The 25,639-nt window shown below is 43.1% G+C and overlaps 1 protein-coding gene across 6 annotated transcripts in view; it reads right to left on the bottom strand.

The window, feature by feature from the left end:
* The window catches only part of LOC132383512 (S100P-binding protein-like), a 78,214-nt gene that overhangs the window by 19,620 nt on the left and 32,955 nt on the right, over positions 1-25,639 (bottom strand). For 2 of the 6 annotated variants that reach the window (XM_059954556.1, XM_059954558.1), the window contains exons 2-4: positions 6,697-7,736; positions 4,431-4,531; positions 981-1,075 (exon numbers count right to left, since the gene is read on the bottom strand). In XM_059954556.1, the coding sequence (XP_059810539.1) occupies positions 981-1,075; positions 4,431-4,531; positions 6,697-7,704 (1,204 nt within the window). In that variant the 5' untranslated portion in view covers positions 7,705-7,736. Of the gene's footprint in view, positions 1-980; positions 1,076-4,430; positions 4,532-6,696; positions 8,114-8,639; positions 8,664-25,639 lie in introns of those variants that run through there. The other 4 variants (XM_059954557.1, XM_059954559.1, XM_059954553.1 and 1 more) reach the window with 4 other exon arrangements.

Raw genomic sequence — 25,639 nt, 5'->3', positions numbered from 1 at the left:
TAATCACGGGACAATGTACAATGACCAATTAACCTACCAACTGGTACTTCTTAGGACTGTGGGAGGAAACTGGAGCACCCAGAGGAAACCCACACAGTCACGGGGAGAACGTGCAAACTCCTTACAGGCAGTGACGGGAATTGAACCCGGGTCACTGGCACAGTAAAGCATTGTGTTAACGACTAGGCTACCGTGCCGATAAAATAAAGATGTACAGTCACCAGCTGAATGCCGCAAAAGAGATATAAAATAGGGAAAATAAAAAAAAAACAGTAAATCAGAATATGCAATCTAATTAAAACCTTTCCTCCCTGCTTTCATTGAGAATTACATTTTAAAGAGACATTCAAAGCCTAAGAGAAAGAGGAAATAGAACATTAAGGAACGTTTAGGACAGCACTGTAACATGGTGGCTAGCACAACGCTTTACAGTACCAGCGACCAGGGTTCAACTCCCGCCCGCTGCCTGTATGGAGTCTGTACGTTCTCCCAGTGAACACGTGGGTTTCCTCCAAGTGCTCTGGTTTCCTCCCACAGTCCAAAGACTTACTAGTTGGTAGGTTAATTGGTCACTGTCAATTGTCTCACGATCAGGCTAGAATTAAATTGGGGGATTGCTGGTTAGCGCACCTCAAAGGGCCTATTCCGCACTGTATATTAATAAATAAAAAACTGAATGGTAAACAAAAAAGGATTTCCTCTTCCTCAAACAAGGTCGATTTACATAGACTTTACGAATGAAACTTACCTTAATTACAGGTTAGCCAAAAACAATCAAAAACCCAAGAACATTATGAATGGACAATTTCTATGTTAATTTGATTCAGAGGTTAGTTTGTTCAACCACACCCCACCCTCTATAATATAGTAGCATTTGTTGTTTCGAAGACGAGGATGATTCAAAATTTCAACACATTTCAGGAATTCACGGACTTTTATTTCAAAATTTTCCACACTCTGTTCCACGCACTACAGGTTACCTTGATTCACATAACTTCCCTTCACGTGGTTCAAAACATCCCTAAGATATTGTTCTTTCTCTCGTTCCATCTCCTTACTAAATACAGGATTTGATCTGAAAAGGAAACATGAACTCATCAGTAATCCTGGACAAAATAGCTCAGGCAGCATCCATAAAAATGAATAAACAGTCGACATTTCCGGCTAAAAAGGACCGATTGGAAGATGCCAAAATAAAAAAAGACTTTTCTTTCTTTCAATTAAAGTTGAGTGCTTTATTTTCACACAGATGCGTGACATCCTAGATTGGAAGCACTCCAAGCAAACCGAGCAGATAATGTGAGTGTAACGAATGCAAAAGAAATTGGGTAACCTACTGCCATTACAGAAGCACCTATTGAGGGTTCTACGGCTGCTTTGGTTCAGCATAAATCAATACTTCCATCTAGAGGCCAAAGGGAATACTGGAAGTGAAAGATCAAGACAGATAATAACCAGATGTACATTAATATGTGGAAAACAAAACAGGTATCAAAACAATATTTAAAAGTTTATTTTCTGGGACATAACTCCAAAAATAATGACTATTTTTGGGAAATGAACTGTGCTGACCGATTTAACTGGTGAGATACATGTATCAGTCTCCAATCTAAACCAAATTCATAGAAGTCCTTCCAAGTGAGGCAGAATTTCACCTGTGAATCTGCTGGGGTCATCTATTGTGACAGATGCTCCCAATATGGCTTCCTCTGCACTGGTGAGACCTGTTGTAAATCAGGGGACCGTTTCATCGAGCATCCATCCCTGTGGGCAAATTTTTTAATTCTGATTTCATTCTCACATGTCAGTGTATGGCCTCTTCTTGTGCCAAGATGTCGACCACCCTCAAGGTGAAGGAGGAACACCTTATATTCCATCTGGGTTGCCTCTAATCTAATGGCATGAGTATCGATTTCTCTTTCTGGTAAGAAGCTATTTTTTTCCCTCAGCCCTGCGTAGACTTACATTAATCTTAGCCCAAAATGTCGACTGTTGATTCCACTCCACAGAAATAATTAAAACACTGATTAACAGTAATTTCAAGACTTGATTAGACACAGAGTGGGATTTGATTGGTAATCTGTAGCATAAAGTAGGCTGGGTTATTTTTTAAATATTCCGCATTTTCTAATAGTTTAATTTGCCCCCACCACCCAGAGCATGCCCTCTTCACATTTCTACCACCAACAGGAGGTACAGAAGCCTGTAGGCACACACTCAACGATTCAGGAACAACTTCTCAGCTATCCAATTTCTGAGTGGACATTAAACCCATGAAAACTACCTCATTCGTCTTATTTCTATTTTTTTTTGTACTATTTACTTAATTTAACTATTTTACATTTTATATAAACACACACATATTTACTATAATTCAGAGTTTTTCTATTATCATGTATTGCATTGTACTGCTGCCACTAAATTAACAAATTTCAAAACATATGCTGGTGATATTAAACTTGATTCTGTTTCTGATTTACATCTATCATTTAAATCCCCCGAGTTCCTCCAGCATTTTACATGTGACGTTGAAGGTTTCCAGCATCTGCAAAACCTCTTGTGCCTTCCTGGCGGCCCACCATTCCACTTACTGACCACTAAGTCATTTATATATGGCAAACAACAATGGTCATCACCGATCTCTGTAGTGTGAGATGAGGCCACACTCAGGTTGGAGGAGCAACACCTTGTATTCAGTCTGGGTAGACTCCAACCCGATGGCATGAATATCAATTTCTCAAACTTCCGGTTATTGTCCCCCTTCCCCATTCCCAGTTTTCTCTCTCACCTTATCTCCTTACCTGCCCATCACCTCCCTCTGGTGCTCTTCCTCCTTCCCTTTCTTCCTTGATCTTCTATCGTCTCCTGTCAGATTCCCCCTTTACCTCTTTCACCAATCGACTTTCACTAATTTACTTCACTCCCTCCCCCTCTCCCAGTTTCACCTATCACCTCTACCACCTTGGACAACTTCCTCCCCCTGCCACCTTCTTGTTCTGACTTCCCAGTCCTGATGAAGTGACTAGGCCTGGGTTACTCTTTCCCGATAGGATACCAACTGTGTAGAGTCGTCCACTAAAAAAAACACCCCTCAAATGCTAACCTCAGCTTCTGGCAAGTGAACAATCTGTTTGTAGCCACTACTCGAGCAAACCAACGTCACTTAGAGACTAAGCACGGTAGGGAGGGGTTGACCCTGTATGAAGTGCTCTGCAATCCAAATAACAAGGTTCCAAAGTCAAAGGATACGTTCAATCTTTTATTAAGAAACTAGCAAAACAAACAATCTTGAAGTGATAAAAACTAATGAAACAAAAACTGGCAATATAAAGAAATAAACAGTTTTAGCATATTTAAACATACTTAAGCTTTCGCCACTGTAATTAAAGTTCAAAGTACATTTATTATCAAAGTATAAATTATACAACCTTGAGATTCATGTGCTTACAGGCAGCCACACAACAAGAAACCTGAAAGAACCCCAATTTTAAAAATAGAATGTGCAGAGAGAGAAAAAAAAACAAATTGTGCGAACAATAAACGCAAGCAACAGCATTCAGAACAAAAGTGAGTCCATAGACACGAAGCCCGGAACAGGCCCGTAGCCTCAATTTATCACACAGCGGGTCAAATCAGCATGAATCTCGTAGACACAAAGCCCGGAGCAATCTCACAGCCTGAGTGCCGTGCAGAGCAGCATCAGCCTGACTCTCGTCTGCAGTCCAGCCTTTTCAGAGCAGCTGGACCAGCACCTAAACTGTCCTAAAACCGTGTAGTCCCCTGAACTATGACCTGGGCCCTGTCGCAGTGATATGCTGGGCCTGGACCCAACTGCCACGTTAAATCTACAGAATTAAACAAACTTAAGAGGTGAACAAAAAAGTTTAACACCTCCTAGCTCACTCCCTTATCTCTAAACTAACCCTAATGACAAAGCATAAATATGCACCTAACAACTGCATTGCCAACAACCCATCCCATGTGACCAACTACCTATAATACATTCTTTTTTTTTTCTTTTCGGCTGTCCATCGATTTCGACGTTGACATAGGCCTGGGCAGGGTTGTATGGGAGACCGGCAATTGCCCATGCTGTAAGTCTCCCCTCTCCACGCCACCGGTGCTGTGCGAGGGAAAGACCTAGTCCGATACAGCTTGGCACCGGTGCCGGCGCAGAGCAATGTGTGGTTAAGTGCCTTGCTTAAGGACACAACACACTGCCTCTGCTGAGGCTCGAACTAGCGACCTTCAGATCACTAGACCGACGCCTTAGCCACTTGGCCACGCGCCATCACAACCTATGATACAATGCAGATTGACAGCTGATACACGGCTCCTACACTGTTACCTTTGAGATGAATGCAGCCTTTAACAAAGATAGCATCAGCAACTTCTCACGGCAATTTGCCAATTCACAGGTGACAGTTTACCTTGTTGCTGGATACGTTCTGCCTGTTTTTGGCGGGCGGTATTTCTGCGGTTCCATTTCTTGTGAAGACTCTGCCGCACCCTGCTGGTGTTTTCGGGGTTCCTGGAAGACATTCCAGCAATCTTTCCACATCAAAACATAATATACAATCCGAGGCCACCAAACTTATAACACAAATCTCCCAATATTCCGCCCACCTCCATTTGACAAGAACAATGACTTACAGCCTGTTACGCCACTGGCATTTCGGGCAGCAATGAAGATCCTCCATCTCTGTCGGTGTTCAGGGCTTCTTTCATCATGTCAGTAGCTTCCTCTCAGTTCTCACTACTGTCAGTCATGCAAGTCCCGGGTGGAGACTCAGGAATCCCGTCACACTCAGATGTAGAAGGATTCTTCATTGTTGTTTCTATAACTATTTTGTTTGACCAGTCGGGGTTGTTGGCCCTAAGCTGAACCCCCGACCCTGGAGGACCGGTGGACCACTCTTAGTTTGGCCTCTACCCTTTGACCTGTTTGGCATGGGTGACCCCACCAAGAACCAAAGCATAAAGCCCTGACCCCAGCCAACGTAGCTCTCCAGGTCATTCAGGCACACAAGCCTCCAAAACCTATGGCCAGGTTGTGAGGCTCCTGGAGGACATGATCAAGGAGAAGCTATGGGAATATAGAATTGAGGAAAATGAAACAGGAGAGCAGGCTGCAATGCTGGTAAAGTGATATTAGATACCATATGATGAAAGTATATTTAAAAAAAACATTTGAGTGTTGTCCGAATTTCGGTATCACTTAGTGAAAGGAAATAAAAGCAATTGCATGACTTTATCAGGACGGAGATTTCATGGGGAAAAGTAACAGGCCAGATTCTGCTGTATGAACAATGTTTTGGTGAAGCACATTCTGGGTTATAATGGGGAAATACAAATTAAGCATGTGGTAACTGCACATGCATAGTTAAAACGTACCAACGTAGGGATCTCCTCTTCTGCACACGTCCAACAGAACAATCAAACGATGAACTTGAGCTAATTCTCCACTAAGAAACAGCTTTGTGTTCAGGAACCATCAACCATCAGGTTCTTGAACCAAATGGGATAACTTCACTCACCTCGTCATGGAAATGTTCCGACAACCTAAGGACTCACTTTCAAGGACTCATCATCTCATGCTCTGGATATTTAGTGCTTATTTATTTATTATCATTTTAATATTTTTGTTATTTGCACAGTTGATCGTCTTTTGTACACTGGTTGAACGCCCAAGTTGATGCGGTCTTTCATTGGTTCTATTGTGGGTTTATTGAGTACGCCCACAAGAAAATATATCTCAGGGTTGTAAATGGTGACATATATGTACTTTGATAATAAATTTACTTCGAACTTTGAGCTTTTGAACCTTGTGAGGACACAAGAGGTTGCAATTGCTGGAAGCTGGAGATGCTGAAGGAACTCAGTGGGTTGGGCAGCACAGGCGGAGTGAAATGGACTTTCAACCCTTGGAGTCAAGACCCTTCATCTGGACTGAGAGATAGAGTGGAGGATGCCTTTGTAAAGATGTAGATACAAGGGGAAAGGGGCAGAACAAAAGCATAACGATCTTGATTGTTTTTGACATACAGAAACATTTAACAATTAAGTGCCTAATTACAAATTAGCTTTTAAAAATAGACTTTCTAAATTTACTAAAATGCTTAGAAATAATTAAAACATTAACTACAATTAGTTAAGGGTAACATCAAGAATTGAATCCTGTGCCATATTAGACTGGGATTTGATTGATCATCTGTAGCATAAAGTGAGCCTTTTAATTTTTTAAATCTTCTGTATTTTCTAAATGTTTAATTTGAGATATATATATATCATTTAAATCTAATTTACTACTTTCTTTCTTAATAATCCTCATTTGAGTTTTGTAACCTCTCGGGGTGAATACTGCCTGAAGCTCATTGGTAGTAACACTCTTCCACTTCTTCCACGTGAGACTTTGGGATATTTTACGCAGACCCAAAGGAACCGACTACATCTTGGCTCATTTTTTTTTAAATGACAAGTACAACAGTGAAGAACTCCTTCCCAGCTGCCTTCAATTTTGTGCTTCAGTTTCTAAGAAAATACATGCTAATCAACCATATTTAATCATGATAGTTACGAAGGCTCGGTTAGAGACTTCCATACATTACTTAATTTACTCCAGCAGTACAAGACATATTCACCACGTAATATCTTATACCATGTAAAGACAAAAAGAATTGTTTATTGCCTGTTTACCTTTACCTCAAGGACTTCGTCTTCCCCACATTCAGTAACGTCAGTGGCTTCTTTTACTCTTCCATCTGCAGCCTCTTCTTCAGAAATATTTTGTTCCAGTGTCGAGTTATCATCTTCCTCAAGCAAGCTTGATGAAGGTCCTGATGAGACGGCATTCTGAGTTTCGGGATCTGCTTCGTTGCTGCTTGTATGGTCTCGCTCATCTGTTTGATCCTCTGCACTACCTTGCAGGGGAGTTACCGTGGCAATGCTATCGACTGTTGCATGATACGGCTGCCCTGATTTCTCTATTTCAGTAATTTCATAAATAGAATTTTGGTTATGCTTTTCAGACTTAACACTTTGATTAATCTCTTCATCCACTTTCAATGCAGCAACATTTGTCATCAAGGCATCACCTTGATCACTTGCTTCTAAATCATCAATAACAAGGGAGCTTTTGGGCAAATGTGATGTATTTGGGGGAGATAAAGAAGAAAGATTATGTGTATGCTCATCGAGTGTATCGGCGCCTATTCCATTCACATCACCACATTTAAGTGAATCAAAGTTATTATCAATGTCATCATCTGATTCCCGGAGAATCTCATCTATTTCCTCGGATGTGAAGTTAATTAGATCCTCTTCATCATCTTCCTTTTCGTCCAGTTCCAACAATAAGTCATCAAGGTCTTCATCCTCATCTGATGTTTGAAATGAAGGAATGTGCCTTTTGTCTGCAGCTACACCTGAGTCGCCTGTCAAGTTATTTGACTGAAAGTGAAGGCGACAGCCTGCTGGTGACTCTATTATTTTAGAACATAGTTTATTACCAGAAGACAAGGAACATGTTTCTTCAACAACTCTTGGCTTTTTGAATGGAAAGTGCAAATGAGTAGTGGGTGAAATTCCTTCCTTGAATTGAGGAACATGCAGCTCTTTTGCTGAAGCACATCCAACAGGTGCATTATCATTACCTTCAATCTTCAGTTCTAAGTTGCAGAAGACTTCATCTTCAGCTCCATCCATTACTATTTTCACAGTGGATCTGTTACGCCCACCTAAAAAGTATATATACTTTATTGATACACATTGTAGGGTCTTTAAAAAGACAGGTGAAATGCTAGCAACAACTTGCATTTATATAGCACTTTTGACAAAGCTAAATGTTCTGAAACACTTCACACAAGCTTCAGCAAACAGAATTTGAGCCTGTGCCGTAATAAATAAGCTGCATTGCTATGACAACAAAGGGTTAGTCCAGGAAGCAGGATGCAAGAAGGGAAAATGAGTAAAAAGAGGTTGACAATGAGAAGACTCTGGCAGTGGAACCCAGGGCCATTGTTCAAAGGTTCAATTTAATATCAGATAATGGATACAGAATACTACATGAAATTCTTACTTTTCAATGAAGAAAACCCCAAAGGGTCAATGCCAGAAAAACATGAGCCCCAAAGGCCCTCCCACACACAAGCAGCTGCAAAGCATCACCCCCCCCCCACCATTTGCTCCAGCAGGAAGCATAGTGCCCAGTGCCCACCATGCAAACATTTGCAAAGCCCCCAAAGAGTTCATGATCTGCAGCCTGCACTGTTGCAGTCCCCATGGTGATCAGAATCTTACAAAGTTTTGGAAATTGTCTGGGAATTTGGGAGCAGCAAGCGGGTCCAGAGGCAGGCCAGAATAAAGCTATGGAGGGATTTTTAAAAATTAGGGAAAATTAAACCCAAGGCATTGTCAACTAAGAGTCAGAGAAGAAAGGGACACTGGTGTAGGTTTAGACACGGCAGTCGTGGCCACAAAAAATTGCAAGGTGGAAGGAGTGTTAAGGGTACACCCGAATAGTTGGCTGGAAGCAACAAAGTTACGGCTACAAGTTTCAGCAGGTGAACTGAAGCAAGAGTAATGGCAGGTGTGATGACACCAGTGGACTTGACGTTGAGGACGCGGGGGCAGAAGCTTACCTGCGGATCAAACAGGTCCCAAAGCTGCAAAAGATCCAATCATCCTCAAACAACACTAAAAAGGTGGGGGGGGGGGGGGGGGGGGGTGCAAAGCTGCAAACAGATTGTTATAATCTCTCTGACATTTAACGAATGGCTTCTTCTTATTTATTCCCATAAAACACTCTCAAAGTAATGAAAGGACCTAAACTAGTTCACAATTGGAAAGAGGAGAGTGTCTTTATTCAGGAGGGGATGAAATTTTAGAGACCTCAAGGGCAGCACGGTAGCGTAGTGGCTAGCACAACGCTTTACAGAACCAGCGACCCGGGTTCAATTCCCGAAGCTGCCCGTAAGGACTTTGCACGTTCTCCCAGCGACCGCGTGGGTTTCCTCCGGGTGCTCGGGTTTCCTCCCACAGTCCCACAGACGTATTGGAATGGTGATTGCAAAACTTTCCCACGATTAGGCTAGGATTAAAATCGGGGCATTGCTGGCCGGCGGGGTTCAAGGGCCAGAAGGCCCTATTCCGTGTTCTATCTCAATAAATAAATATAGTGAGTGCATTAAAAATGAGAGGCGTCAGGGTTTTATAGGATAGAAAGATATATCTGAGGTAGGAGATCAGGTTTAATCTTTCTGAAGGGCAAACAGGTACGAGGGCTGATTGGCAGCTCCCAGTTCCACCCTTCAGGCTCACTATTTTCTTGTATATGGATAGAGAGGTGCAACTAAGCGCAGTTAGCTGAGGAGGTGAGTAAAGTGGTGGTCAGATGGGCTGGGTGATATCAGTGTAGATATGGCAGTGTGATGTGTTCTTGAGTGATGTCAACAATGGGCAACTTAGAGAGACAAGGAATGGTTGGAGATGAGGGGACAGAGGAGTGGAAACAAGATACAAGAAACAACTTAAATACAAGGAACAGGGAATGGTTAGGGATGAGGGAAGAAAGAAGTGATGGTGGTGGGGGGGGAACAGTCCAGAATGTTGTGGTTCCGGAGATTTTAGTGCAGAAACGTGAGGGGAAATCATCATTAGTGATTACCTGGCAGTAGAGCTCTCTACATGCACTTGACAAAGTCTAATACCAGAGGGCAAGAATGGTTCAAGGGGGATGTGTGGAGTAAGGTTTTTATACTCGGAAAGTTGTAGATGCCTGGTATGATGGTAGAGGCAAATATATTCGAGGCTTTTAAGAGACGTTTGGATAGCCTCATGGAGGCAAGGGCAATGGAGGGTTATGGCCATAGTGTAGGTAGGTGAGATTGCTGTTTGGGTTTTTTTAAAGCTAGTTTGGCACAAAATTTGGGACTGAATGGCTTGATCCTATGCTATACTCTTCTAGAGGAGGATGAGGCTGAACTATTGAGGCTTTTGTCCAATACAGACCCAATGGGCCAAATAGCTTCCTTCTGCATTGTATCCATTCCATACTACATCCAAAATGAGTAGCAGAAAATAAAGCTTGCATTCTCGAAGTCACTGATGGTCCCAAGCCAGCCATGCTCACCTAGTCTGAGCATGGAAGACTCACCTCACCGTCTTTCTGCCCCATGGTGTCAGGTGGTAGGGTCAGAAATGTGCAGATGCTTGCAGGGTCTGCAAGACATGACTTCCTACAAAGCAAAACCCAGTAGCATGAATGGCAGTGATGCTTCACTACCAGATAAACTCAATGCCCGCTTTGAAAGGGAGAACACAACTACAGCTGTGAAGGTCCCTGCTGCACCTGATGACCCTGTGATCTCCGTCTCAGAGGCCGATGTTAGACTGTCTTTAAAGAGAGTGAACCCTTGCAAGGCAGAAGGTCCCAATGGAATACCTGGTAAGGCTCTGAAAACCTGTGCCAACCAGCTAGCGGGAGTATTCAAAAACATTTTCAACCTCTCACTGCTACGGGAAGAAGTTCCCACTTGCTTCAAAAAGGTGACAGTTATACCTAAGAAGAATAATGTGGGCTGCCTTAATGACTATCACCAGGTAGCACTCATGTCAACAGTGATTAAATGCTTTGAGAGGTTGGTCATGACTAGACTGAACTCCTGCCTCAGCAAGGACCTGGACCCATTGCAATTTGCCTATCATCACAATAGGTCAACGACAGACGCAATCTCAATGGCTCTCCACATGGCTTTAGACCACCTGGTCAACAAACACCTACATCAGGATACTGTTCATCGACTATAGCTCAGCATTTAATACCATCATTCTCACTATCCTGACTGAGAAGTTGCAGAACGTGGGTCTCTGTACCTCCCTCTGCAAATGGATCCTCGATTTCCTAACCAGAAGACCACAATCTGTGCGGATTGGTGATAACATCTCCTCCTCACTGACAATCAACACTGGTGCACCTCAGGGTGTGTGCTTAGCCCACTGCTCTACTCTCTATATACACATAACTGTGTGGATAGGCTTGGCTCAAATACCATCTACAGGTTTGCTGACGATACAATCATTGTTGGTAGAATTTCAGGTGGTGACGAGAGGGCGTACGGGAGTGAGATATGCCAACTGGTGGAATGGTGTTACAGCAACAACCTGGCACTCAACGTTAGTAAGATCAAAGAGATGATTGTGGACTTCAGAAAGCGTAATATGAAGGAACACATACCAATCCTCATAGAGGGAACAGAAGTGAAGAGAGCAAGCAGCTTCAAGTTCCTGGGTGTCAAGATCTCTGAGGATCTAACTTGGTCCCAACATATCAATGTAGTTCTAAAGAAGGCAAGACAGCGGCTATACTTCATTAGGAGTTTGAAGAGATTTGGCATATCAACATGTTGTGCCATGGAGAGCATTCTGACGGGCTGCATCACTGTCTGGTATGGAGGGGCTACTGCAGAGGACTGATAGAAGCTGCAGACAGTTATAAATCTAGTCGGCTCCATCTTGGGTACTAGCCTACAAAGTACCCAGGACATCTTTAGGGAGCTGTGTCTCAGAAAGGCAGTGTCCGTTATTAAGGACCTCAAGCACCCATGCCCTTTTCTCAGTGTTACCATCAGGAAGAAGGTACAGAAGCCTGAAGGCACACACTTAGCGATTCAGGGACAGCTTCTTCCCCTCTGCCATCTAATTCCGAACTGGACATTGAATCTTTGGACACTACCTCACTTTTTTAAAAAAATATACAGTATTTCTGTTTTTGCACATTTTTAAAAAATCTATTCAATGTATGCAATTGATTTACTTGTTTATTTATTATTACTATTATTTTTATTTATTTTTTTCTCTCTGCTAGATTATGAACTGCATTGAACTGCTGCTGCTAAGTTAACAAATTTCACGTAACTTGTCGATGATAATAAACCTGATTCACCCCGGAAGCTCTTACTCCTGACGGATTTAGACAGAAGGCATTACTGGGGCTCGGTTTTCTCTTTTGTCAAAACTGGCAAGGGTTAAAAGACTTTCTTCCACAGCGTATGACTCCGAAACCTCAAGTTATTATCCCCCTTTGGCAATATAGAAACCCTTACAAATTATACCTTTATTTTAAAAATCTTTCAAAAATAAAAAAGCTATAGAAAGAAATAAAATTTTTATGCTGAGGTTAAATAAAAATTCCCCCTTTGCCTCTTAATTCACGGGTCCAGAATGCTATTGAAAACCTTCGGTTATTGGATACCATGCCCTGGAATATAGGAGGAGGAGGAGATCTTATAAAGATATACAAAATTATGAGGGCATGTAGGCTTTTTCCCCTCAGGTTGGGTGGGACAAGAACTTGAAGTCATAGGTGAACCTCAGAGAGTGGGTGTGAGTGTGCTAGCGCACACTGATTTAAACACTTAAGTGAAGTTTGGATGGGGAGGGATATGGTATGGGTGCAGGTTGATGGGATTAGGCAAGATACTCAGGTTGGAATGAACTAGAAGGGCCAAAGGAGCTGTTTCTGTTTTCTATGACTTTGCCTGCATGAAGACATGGAGAACTGATTCCTCTGTGTAATGGTGAAGAAGTCCAGCAAGAGCGGAGCCCGCTGCCAGATTCGATGTACAGATTTTGGGCCATCTTGTCTTGTCCATACTGCACCAACCACCGCCACTGAGCCATAAACATACAGGAGCAGTGTGTGGTTAAGTACCTTGCTCAAGGACACTCACGCTGCCTTGGCTGAGGCTCGAACTAATGACCTTCAGATCACCAGCCCAAAGCCTTAACCACCTGGCTGCGCGCCGCCATCTGTCTTTACAGCAAGTCTCAGACTTGCATGCTCACCGTGCACGCAAGGATGACCACAACTTATCAACGGTCTGTGGTTCCAATCCTCAAACTAGCTAGATTCACCCCACTACTGTAAAAAGCTAAGCAGCTGCAGCTAGAATCTCAAAAGCAAACACGAGGAAATCCGCAGATGCTGGAAATTCAAGCAACACACACAAAATGCTGGTGGAACGCAGCAGGCCAGGCAGCATCTACAAGGAGAAGCACTGTCGACGTTTCAGGCCGAGACCCTTCGTCAGGACAAGGTCTCGGCCCGAAACATCGACAGTGCTTCTCCTTATAGATGCTGCCTGGCCTGTTGTGTTCCACCAGCATTTTGTGTGTGTTGCAGTTAGAATCTCTTTAGGTTTACAAAACTATTTTTAGTAGAATGCATGTTCTTTATTTTCTCAAAATCCCTCAACAGTAAATTCCTTTCAAAGGAAAATTTGTACAATTACCACTGTAGCGACAGTTTATTAACGGCTATGAAACCATCATGAATTCACAATCTTTCTATGGACAAGTGAATGGCAGAACTCCTCCCAAAAATATATTCACAATGTATTTCAACAGCGATCATTATCAAACCAAACTTGAAATTCAGTTAAAATCATACACTGTTTATTTAGCAACACAAAAAATACAAGATTCTGCAGGTGCTGGGAAGCCAGAGTAACTCACACAAAATGCTGGAGGCACTCTGCGGGCTAGGCAGCGTTTTTGGAGAAGAATAAAGAGTCAACTTTTCGGGCCAAGACCCTTATCAGGATTCAATATTTAGTATCAGGATGTCCCAGAATCAAACTACAGTCAGGATCACTCCTATTCAGCAACATCAGTAAATAGAGAAATAGTCATTTTGAGATTAACATGAACATATTCAATGGAAGAAAATACAACGTGTGTAGCAACAAGACAGAATTACTTCCACAGCTACAATTCTCAGTAAAATCAAACAATGACATAGACAGTAAAAGGTACGAAAAATGTTCTTGTGAAGGTGTGGTGAACTACATATACCTGTCTGGACACGCCCCCCCCCCCCCCCAGCTGAGTGCTCCTGTGGCTCCTCCCACAGACCCCGGTATAAAGGCAATTGGAGACACAGCCCCTTCCTCAGTCTCCAGGATGTTGTGTGATGGTCACTTGCTGCTTGAGCTTTCTTCCAGCCAATAAAAGCCTACCTGAACCCATGTCTCAGAGTTATTGATGGTGCATCAGAAGGGTCTTTGACTTTCTCCTTCCACGGATGCTGACTGACCTGCTGGGTTGTTTCCAATATTTTCTGTTTCTAATTTAGCTACTAAGTTTAACAGAAGATGTTCACAAATTAACTTTCATACATGAGAGGGATATACAGTTAGAATAGATACCCTGGGGGGGGGGGGGTTATAATCTAGTACCACTATTAAATATAAATTCATTTCCCAAACAATCAAATTGCTCTTTACATACACTGCTCATTTAACATGAGAAACAATGACAACCATTTCAGTCTTAAATGTAGTTGTCTTTTGCACGAATCCAGCTGCGTAATGCTGGTCAGCCTCACAGAGCAAGGCACTAAAGCACTAAAACAGAAACATACTAGAAATAAAATTAATTACAGCACTATAAATAATAAGATATTATAAATGAAACTGAACACCATATCATATAAAGTACAACATAGCACCCTGTAGTAAAATGTCTTCTGCACTTTCAACAGCATATAGACCATAGGAGAGTCTGCTCCACAATTTCTTCATGGCTGATCCATTTTCCTCTCAGCCCCAATCTCCTGCCTTCTCCCCGTATCCCTTCATGCCCTGACCAAGAAAGAATCTATCAACCTCTGCCTTAAAATTACGTAAAATCCTAACCTCCACAGCTGCCTGTTGCAATGAATTCCACAGATTCACCACTCTCTGGCTAAAGAAGTTTCTCCTCATCTCTATTGTAAAAGGACGCCCCTCTAACCTGAGGCTGTGTCCTCTGGTGCAAGACTCTCCCAGCACAGGAAACATCCTCTCCACATCCACTCGATCAAGGCCTTTCAACATTCACAAAATGCTGGTGGAATGCAGCAGGCCAGGCAGCATCTACAGGAAGTACAGTCAACATTTTGGGCCGAGATCCTAGGTCGACTGTACTTCTCCCTATCGATGCTGCCTGTCCTGCTGCGTTCCACCAGCATTTTGGGTGTGTTGCTTGAATTTCCAGCATCTGCAGATTTCCTCGTGTTTGCCTTTCAACATTCAATGGGTTCACCCCTCATTCTCCTGAATTCTAGTAAATGCAGGCCCAGACCCATCAAACACTCATCATATGACAAGCCGCTCTTTTAAGTTTAACTGAAACTTCAATCAGAAGTACTTCTCTCTAATTTTCAACACAAATCACAGGGGAGCTCATTCCTGTCTGTGCAGTCAGCTTTCTTTCCAGTTTCTTTGCTAACAATCTTTAAATTTAGATAATACTCACATATATAGTTCTCTTTAACTCTAGGTGATTTTGAGTAAATCACTCGTGCCAGCAATCCCCCAGACAGGCTGTCCCCATGTGTAGTGGAGAACAATTCTATCCAGGGCTACTTGCAAATTGCCCAAAAAGTTTCCCTTCCCCCATTTCTCCTTATTTGGTAAAACAAACAGACACACCTATGATAAGGTGATTCACCAAACCCCCTTTGACTGATGTCAATCTTCTTGGCAGCCGGCTCATGAAAATGGTTCCTACTAACCATTTAAAAAGGGTCTATTTAAAAAGAGACACCTGTTAAAAAGTGTCTCTCAAAAGAAAAGCATCCTTTCTCATCACAGAAGTAGGTGCATCCTAGGCATCGTTTTAAAAATGAACATTTTCAAAAAGCTGATAATGGCTTTCAATCCAGCAATCAGAGTAACAAACACTTCAGGAAAGAATCCAAGTGTGGTCCTAATGCAGGGTTCTGACCTGAATCACCAACAATTCCTTGACGTTGCTTGGCAGTGTGCTTTAGCTGAGTGATTTGTTATTTTAGATTCCAGCCTCTGCAATCCCTTGTCTACAACCGTTCTAGTTTAGTGGGACCAACAGAAACAAGTGATCTGCTGGAGAAGTCTAATGGGTCAAACTGCTTTAGTTTATTCATTTTTTTGGAGACACAGGTTGGAACGGAACTTTCCGGCCCAACAAGTCATGCCGCCTCGTAGCCCAGCTATTTAACACTAGCCTGATCACAGGACATTTTACAATGACTAATTAACCTACTATAAAAGGCAAAAAGCAAAAATAGCGTTCAGCGTTTGTTTTGCAGCGCCCCCAAGCCCCTTCCCCGGGAACTACACTCAGCATCAAGCTGCCATAGCTTAAACACGTGTCTGTGAGCATCTGTGCTTTATCTTGATTTATTCCTTGCATCCATTAGCAAGATGTGTCCCAAGGTATCGGAAAAGCCTAAGAGAGCTCGTAAGGGTGTTACGCTTAAAGTAAAACTGGATGTAATTAAGCGTTTTGATTGTGCTGAACGAAGTAAGGACATTGTCTACATATTGAACTTGCCTGAGTCCGCCATTCGCACTATTTACACGCAGAGAGAAAGAATCTTGAAAGCTGCCGATGTTACTGTTGGTTCTGCTTGTAGCAAAGTGCTCTCTCTTAGTCAGCGTCCAATAATGGATAAAATGGAAAGTCTATTGCTTGAGTGGACTGATGGGTGTACAAGCGTGGTGTTCCATTACGTTATCTTATACTTGAGAAATCAGTCCGTCTTTTTAATAAGCTGAAACTGAAAGCACTGGACGATGGTGAAAGTGTTGAGAAAGTGGAACTTAAAGGTGGTCATGGGTGGTTTGATCGGTTTCTGAGGCGAAGGGAGCTTCATAGTTTAAAGGTTACTGGAGAGAGTGCTTCCGCTGATACTGAAGTTGCCGAAAAGTTCCCTGAAGAGCTGAAGAAAATAATTACAGAAGGTAGTTATTCATATGAGCAAGTGTTTAACTGTGACGAAACTAAAATTTATTGGAAAAAAATTGCCAAGCAAGACATTTATTTCAATAGAAGAAAAGCAGGCTAAGGGACACAAGGCATCGAAGGACAGGTTTACCCTAATGCCTAATATTAACGCCACTGGTGATGTTGTCCTTAGGCCTCTACTAGTGTACCATTCAGAAAATCCGAGGGCACTTAAAAGTGTTGATAAGAAAACACTTCCTGTTGTGTTCCATTAACATCCGAGCAGTTGGAATACCCAAGTGATTTTTTCTGGGTACGAGTGGATACATTAGTCCTTTCGTTGAAAAATACTGCAGAGAAAATACCCTCGATGATAGGTGTCTTGTGGTTGTTGATAATTGTGCTGCTCATCTACTTGGCATTACCGAGTATGGCGATAACATTCGTGTTGCGTTCTTACCGCCGATTATGACATCGTTGCTGCAGCCGTGTGACCAAGGCTTAACAGCCACAATTAAGGCTTACTATACGCAAAATGTGATGCGTTTCATTGTAAGTGCCATTGACAGAGGGGGCAACTCTGAAGAATCTTTGCGAGAGATCTGGAAAGACTACAATATAAAATTAGCAATTGTCAACATTGGAGATGCTCTTGATAGGCTAACAGTCTTGATGAGAATGGTGTTTGGAGGAAACTATGTCCCGAAGCAGTGAAAGATTTTAAAGGCTTCGAACCAACAACAATAAATACGGTAATAGTGACTTTGACTAAGGAGGCTGGGTTTGTGGAAGTTGATGATGATTTGAAGAGGTCTTGGCATCCCATGACCAAGAACTGACAGATGAAGAGCTGATGCAATTACAAGAGGAAAGGATATGAATCGAAACCGAACGCAGTAGTGAACGGCCCGAAAGTGAAGTCGTCCAGGAACTGAATGTGAAGCAATTGCGTGAGATTTTCACTACGACTGACAACGCTGCAATGATTGCAGGAAAGTGTGACTTTTATTTTGAAAGGGCACATGGATTTAGGGCAGGTTTGCAGGATGGTTTGAGTGCTTACAAAGAACTGTATGATAGGAAAATGCGCGAGGCAAAGCAGTCAAGCATACTGTCGTATTTCAAGCCTACCACATCAGCCACAGCAGACGACGAGCCTCGACCTTCGACATTGAGGCAGGCAGACATAGAAGGTGGTGTAGTAGACGTTAATGACCTGCCTGCCCTGATGGATTCAGACGATGATGAGATGTTAATAGATGACCCTCTTCCTCTCTCCCCTACACCCCAGTCTCCCATACTTCTCATGACTCAGCCTAACACCCCATCATCAGTGTGCTCGCTGTCTTCCCGATTCCTGTAAATGAAACTACACTGTACATACATTATTCCTACTTTATATAGGCTGTGTATTTATCATATCATTCCTGCTTTTACTATATGTCAGTGTTATTTTAGGTTTTATGTGCTATTTGGTAGATTATTTTTTGGGTCTGGGAACACTCAAAAATTTTTCCCATATAAATTAACGGTAATTGCTTCTTCGCTTTACGACATTTCGGCTTACAAATGGTTTCACAGGAATGCTCTACTTTTGGATAGCGGGGGATATCTGTAAATTGTTTTATATTCTATATTTTCGCTTGCTTTTTTTGTTGCCACTTACGCAATTTTTTTTGCACATGGGAGGAGGGTTTGATATTGGATGCTTTTCTTTGAATGGGTTGGTTCCAACGTCCTTCTTTGCTTTGTGACTCTGTGAGGATAACTAATTTTGGGGTTGTATACTGCATACATACTTTGCTTTGAATCTTTGAATTGGTACGTCTTCGAACTGCGGGAGGAAACCGGAGCCCCCGGAGGAAACCCACACTGTTTACAGGGAGAACGTGCAAACTCCCTACAGATGGCACCTGATTTCAGCTTTAAACTACGGTACACCCTAAGCTACAATAGCGTCACACTAACCACTACACCATTGTGGCACGTAAAAGCATCTAAAGGAGTTGCTGATATTTCAGTCCTGATTTTGAGTCAAAAAAAAAGTGGGCAGTTCTTTTCCCTCCAGCAGATGCTGCTTTGACCTATTGAGTTCTTCCATCAGAATGATTCTTGCTTCAGATTCCAGCATCTGCAGCCTCTCTTGGTGGAACAAAAAGTTGCTATTTCTCTCCAAATTTCAGACTATGTGGAGTTCAGAGCAGGAGAAAAAGATTCATTCCCTTCAGTTCGCAGTATTTTTTTAAAAAAGAGTTTATTTTTAAAAAAAGCTCTGAGCTTCTTGCAGCACATTTGCTTTAAAAAAAATTGGTCCTCTTTTATTTATGCCCATTTACGAGGAGTTAAATACATCCTTGCTACAGATTGTCCAGTGGATGAGATAAGCTCTTGAAAATGACTCGACATTCCTACGCTTCAAAAACACTTCACTGGCTTTGCTATAACTCTTAAAGGTCATAATAACTTTTTCATTTCTAAAATAAAGTATTCATTAGCTACAAGGTACATTTCAAATCTTAAATTAATTTCTCTCCCTTTAAAGAAAAGCTTCTAAAGATCACAGGATGGAGAGGGTCATTAATTTTCTATGCAGAGAGATTGTAATACCATGACAACCAATTGCTTCTTAATTGATTCCAGGATTTCTGCACCACCATTTCTGGGAGTCTATTCCACGAGATATGAAGAAAAATCATTTGAGTTATTGGTCCCAAACTTATCTTTTATCTTTATCCTTTTATTTTATATTTTGTTCTCTCTGAGGCCACCGTTGGTCAGGGTTGACAATGGATATTGCGTTCTAGTTGTCTAAACATGCAAGCCATGGCAGTATGATATGGAGATCAAGCTGTTGCCCAAGTAGCAAGTTCCCCCTCTCCACACAGCTGATAAATCCAAAGGAACAGCAGAGGCTGATACAGTTTGGGACCAGTGCTGGAGTTGCTAGTCAGCATTGAACTCAACATAGCCCTGCCTTGGGTATTCCAGCTCCAGATTTTTCCCTCGAGGTTTACTCACAGACAGACAGACATACTTTAATTGATTCTGAGGGAAATTGGATTTCGCTACAGCCGCACCAACCAATGATAGTGTAGAAATATAGCAATATAAAACCATAAATAATTAAATAATAAGTAAGTTATTCCAAGTGGAAGTAAGTCCAGGATCAGCCTATTGGCTCAGCGTGTCTGACACTCCAAGGGAGGAGTTGTAAGGTTTGATGGCCACAGGCAGGAATGACTTCCTATGACGCTCAGTGTTACATCTCGGTGGAATGAGTCTCTGGCTGAATGTACTCCTGTGTCTAACCAGTACATCATGGAGTGGATGGGAGACATTGTCCAAGATGACATGCCACTTGGACAGCATCTTCTTTTCAGACACCACGGTCAGAGAGTCCAGTTCCACCCCCACAACATCACTGGCCTTACAAGTGAGTTTGTTGATTCTGTTGGTTACCCTCAGCCTTCCCGTGAGTGGGTGTAGCCACAAGGCAGCAGAGGTTTGAAATCAGAGTTTTCCTTCTCCAAGATGCCTGATGAGCCCCATCTGCCAAAAATGTCTAGTTTTAAGGTGCCAGTAGCCAGTTTTTACCCCTTCTCCTGCCAGTAGAAACAGTTCTGCCAGCTTAGTAGCTAAGCCACACGTGAAGGCCAGGAGCTGGACTTGGCTGTCAGAAGCTATTTGAGGCACACGCCATTGGAAGCCTTTAATAGGTAGTGGATGCTTATCCCCACTACCAACCACAGCTATAACAAGGTTGTTAGATATCCACAGTGATTCTGAGTCATCTTTCCAGGTCACAGTGGGTGCCATGGGAGCGTGGTGGTTCTGGAGTTCGGAGTTCAAAGTTCAATTCTGGTGCCATTCAGTAAGCAGCCTCTGTACATCCTCCCTATGGCTTTCCTCCCACAGTCCAAAAGGTATCCTGTGATTAGGTTAGGGTTAATCGGGGTTGTGGAATTGCCGGAGTACTGTGGCTCGAAGGGCCAACTCCACATTGTATCGCTAAATAAGATAGAGACGGTGTGTTTCATTCTTCCTTCATGACTCAGATCCCCATCACAGGAACTCAGCTTCTTCCCTGCACACTGAAAATCTCCCCCACCCCCCCGTAGCCTGGCAACCAGTGCAGGAGGCGGAATTCAGAGTAGCCAGAGGGCTAAACAAGTGATCGTCACTGTCTCTGAATTGCATTCAGTAGTTCTCACAACCTCGTTTAGCAACAATGACTGCCATGCATTGGCATGCACCAGTGAGCCCAATGTGCCTGTCTTTCTCAACATCCATCTCCTCAACATCTCGTAATTAACTCAGCACGAAGGTGATTCAGCATTGTGTGGGGAACAACACGAATGCAGCTTAACGTCAAAATTCTGTTCAAAGATATTTAGCTGCACAAACATTACGTTGTTAATGATTCATTGGGAGCAATTTTGAACGGTATTATCCAACGAGATTTTAAGTATTCAAAAATGGCAGAAGACCAGGCGACTAGGCCATTGCATTTCAAAGTCCCCAGATGCATGCCAGTTTAGTTCCGTTCCTCATTCCCACAACAACCTGTTTGTCCTTGGACTCCTCCACTACCCAGTGGAGCACTCGGTAGTCTATCAGTGTTCCCCCACCTCTGATCCACTTTTCTCTCTCTCTCACCCTGATCTACCTCCTCCGCCTGCCCCAAACCACCATCACCCTCTTTCTTTCCCCTTCTTTGTCTATTTGATTTGCCCATCACCTACACACCCCTTCCGCTGGACTCCTTCCCCTACTGTTCCCATCTGCCCTCACTAAACCACCAGCTGGCATCAAATTACCTGGCCATTTCCAAAGATTTATGTCAAAACTCCCCCTTCTTTTCAAGTCTTGCAGCCGCTTTAAGATTGGGCTGTATTTCACAGAGCCCATAATCCTTCCCTGCAGTAGGATGGACTTGGGACAAACTAACCCTGGTTCTCGTGTGCCTGCACTGCCCTCAGTGCAGGGGGAATATTATGTACATTTCGTTTCCCTGCTAACTATGGAACCTAGTGATGAAGTTAAAGATAGTATGACCAGTGTTGTGTGGGTTCGGATCTTCCCACCACCTCTCCGTTCACCAGCTCTTGTTTGCTACACTTTTCCTCACGGAAGCTGCACGCACTCCACGCAATTGCAATCTGCATGCGCTCGCAACTGATGCATGTTACGCTCCCTACTGCCAGCAACCCTGATTATATATCTGACTTAAGAGATTCGTAGTAAGGAAAAGTGACTTCTTGGCTCCATAACACAGCAGCGATCAGGGGAGATAATCACGAAGCAGCGAGATAAAGCACAACTCTACGGGGTCTCTACCAGGCAGTGAATATCTGTCATAGCCTCAAGGTAGTCACAAACTGTAGATTGAAGTGACACCAGCCTAACACTAACTCCATACATTCATGAAGGAAGCTTTCCTGTGGTGGGGGTGTTGGGATCAGATGGCACGGCCTCAGAGTGGAGGGATGTCCATTTGGAGCAAAGACAGTGTGGTGAACTACATATACCTGTCTGGACACGGCCCCTGCTGACTGCTCCTGTGGCTCCTCCCACAGACCCCGGTATAAAGGCGATTGAGGCCTGAGCCTGGCCTCTCAGTCTCCAGGATGTAGTATGGTGGTCAACCACTGCTTGTTCTTTCTTTCAGTCAATAAAAGCCGATATCTCGCCTTTACGTCTCAGAGTGAGTTATTGATGGTGCATCAGACAGGGAGGAATTTCTTTGGCCAGGGAACGGTGGGTCTGTGGAATTTCTTGCCATAGGTGGCTATAGAGGCCACGTTATCAGGTATATTTAAGGAAAGAGGTTGATAGTTCTTGATTAGTCGCATGTAGGGTTGTGGGGAGAAGGTGGGAGATTGGGGCTGGGGGGGGGGGGGGAATAGATTAGCCATGTTAAAACAGTGGAGCAGATTCGATGGTCCAAATGGCCCAATTCAGCTCCTACATCTTACGGTCTTATGAAGTAAAAATAGAATGACTCACAGTTCATGTGACCTACAGGCACACAGACCATGATGCTATAACAGACTTACCTCACTCTATGTGTGCTTAGTACATGCAGGGTAGAGATGGTGGAGGGAAAAGCTGACAAAAACAATGAAAATTTGGATTGGGTAGCATTTGTTCCCGGACAAGCAACTCTCCTTGTAATAAAGAAAAGAAGAATTGTTCTTAAGATAATCACAGGACTCCATGTGAATTCTTTCTATCTTCAACAGAGATTCCATTCCTACCTGTGGCCATCAAACTTTACAACTCCTCCCTCGAAGTGTCAGACACCCCGAGCCAATAGGCTGGTCCTGGACTTATTATTTCCACTTGGCATGATTAACATTATTATTTAATTATTTAAGGTTTTATATTGCTATATTTCTTCACTATTCTTGGTTGGTGCGGCTGTAACGAAACCCAATTTCCCTCAGGATCAATAAAGTATGTCTGTCTGTCCCAACCTGGGGTCCACGGACCCTTGCTGAACGGCAAACAAGGGAAAATCTGCAGATGCTGGAAATCCAAAGCAACACACACTCAAATTGCAGGTGGAACTCAGCAGGCCAGGCAGCATCTACGGAAAAGAGTAAATCGTCGACGTTTCGGGCCGAGACCCTTTGGTAGGTCCTTGCTTAATGTTATCAATCCATGGTATAAAAAAGGTTGGGAACACTCAACAGTTCAGGAACAGCTTCTTCCTCTCTGATACCTGATTTCTGAATGGACATTGAACCCATGGATGCTACCTCACTGCTTTTATTTCTATTTTTGCACCACTTATTTAACGGCTTAATTTATATATACTCGCTGTAACTCATGATTCTCTCTGTTATCATGTATTACATTGTACTGCTGCCGCAAAGACAACAAATTTCACAACGTATGCTGGTGATATTAAAGCTGATTCTGAACCCAGGATCTGCAAAATCCAAGAGCTGTAAGACACGTCCGAAGGAAAACCCTCACAGCTGCCTTCAGCTCTTTTGGCCAATTGAATTCAGCCGTTGGGTTGGAAGTGCATTGAAAATAGCATCAAGGTCCCACATTTTAAATGTCACACTTTTGTGCTGCTCTGTGATCTCGCGGGCATCGAAACTTCCTTGTTCTTTTTATCTGAGAGACCACGGATAATGGCACTTCGGAGACAGCACTCTAATGATACACTGTCACACTGGAGTGTGAACCAATATTCCATCTCCACGGTGCAACCTCAGCCAACAGCCGCCTGACTTGGAAGGTGAGAATGTTATCACTGAACTGGCACTCTTAGCAATTCGTGACACTGGCACGTAGCTCCTGCAACCCAGGTCTGGGTGTGACGCTTGGAGCTTGTGTGTTATCCGTGACCTCCCATCGCTCCTTCACATCCCATAAACCTGCTGATAGCTAAAAGACAGAAATGAATTACCCTGGTAGGAGAATCAGTGGACAGCTGGCGGCCATGTCAGTGAGAAAATGTTACAGGAAGACGGCGTTTAGCGCCACGCTGTTGCAGCTTGAGGCGTCAAAGTTCGGAGTTCATTCCCGGCGTCCTGGGTAAGGAGCCTGCAAGTCCTCCCCGTGGGATGTGTGGGTTTCCTCCCGCAGTCCAAGGACAATGTACCGGTCAGTAGGTTAGTTGGTCATTGTAAACTGTCCAGTGATTAGGTTAAATTGGGCATTGTCATGGGTTGCTGGGCATTGAGGCTCAAAGGGCCAGAATGGCCTATCCTGCGCTGTATCACAAAATTAAAAAACAGAGGGCAACGGGCCAAGGGGACTGTTGCAGGAGCTGACATTAACTTTATGGGATAGAATTTTTCTTCCTGCATTGTACGTGCTGAAGAAAAATCAAGAAAAGAAAATTAAATTTTGTTGACAAGCTTGACTAGCTAAGTATTGCTCAAGATTTGGGTCCTGGGAATGACAGAATAACATGCAGACGGTGCCTCGCTTGTGCGAGCTAACAATAGGTCATGCCGGTAATGAGGTATTATTAACCTTTGTCCGAGACTGTCTGGCTAATAGGGGAACTGCTGGAACATTTGTGAACTGCTAGATACCTCACAGATACTTCTTCAAATCACTAAGTATGTTTAGCTGATGGCTATTGCCCAAATTTTACTGTATAAATTTAAGCTGTAACCTGACACCGGTGGAGTTGTAAGGCAACGGCTCCCCGTGATAACGTATTAAGGGGTTAACCATGGTCTGTGTCTATTTCTGTTTGATAACGGGGTAAATTTTCTTACAGTAAAATACGGTGAAACAAAGCAGATACTCTGACAGTAATCCGGCAATGAGGATGGGAGCCCCATGACACGGAATTCTGAACAGGCCCATCCGTGAGACTTGCTTGAAAGGGTATACATCGAGTCCGGACACGGGTGCCGGAGCTGTCCCACGCCGGCCAGTGACCACCCCTGAGTCCAAGCGGAGAAACAAGATGGGGAGCAGAAGAAAGGACACCAAGGACTCCGGGAGAGTAAATTTAGAGTAAATGTAAGAGAAGAGGCCTCGGTGTATGGTAAATGGTTGTCCAACCGTAGGGGGAAAGGGATTGTAAATATTGCCTGTAAAGAACATTATATTTTGTATAGTTGTTAAAAGATTGTTTGAACAGTAAATGGAGGAAGAAAGTGGGTTAATAACAATGGTAAGTTTCAATAGAATGCTCAAGGAAAATGACTCCAGTGTGAATCATCTCTCCCGTCAAGGCCTGCCGATCTGCTGACAAAGGTGCCAATGAAAAAGCCGTGGTAAATAATCAAATTGCAACTGCGGTAAATAATCAAATGCCTTTATCAAAAAATATTCAGGATATTAAAATGGATCAACTTTGAAGCTACATCTCGCTCTGCAGAACTGCCTGTGCAACTAAAAGCAAGAGAAATCCCTC

The sequence above is a fragment of the Hypanus sabinus genome, chromosome 30 (assembly GCF_030144855.1).
Source record: "Hypanus sabinus isolate sHypSab1 chromosome 30, sHypSab1.hap1, whole genome shotgun sequence".
Lineage (NCBI taxonomy): Eukaryota > Metazoa > Chordata > Chondrichthyes > Myliobatiformes > Dasyatidae > Hypanus > Hypanus sabinus.
The sequence above is the reverse complement of the archived record's forward strand: the minus strand, read 5'-3'. Positions and strand labels throughout refer to the sequence as shown.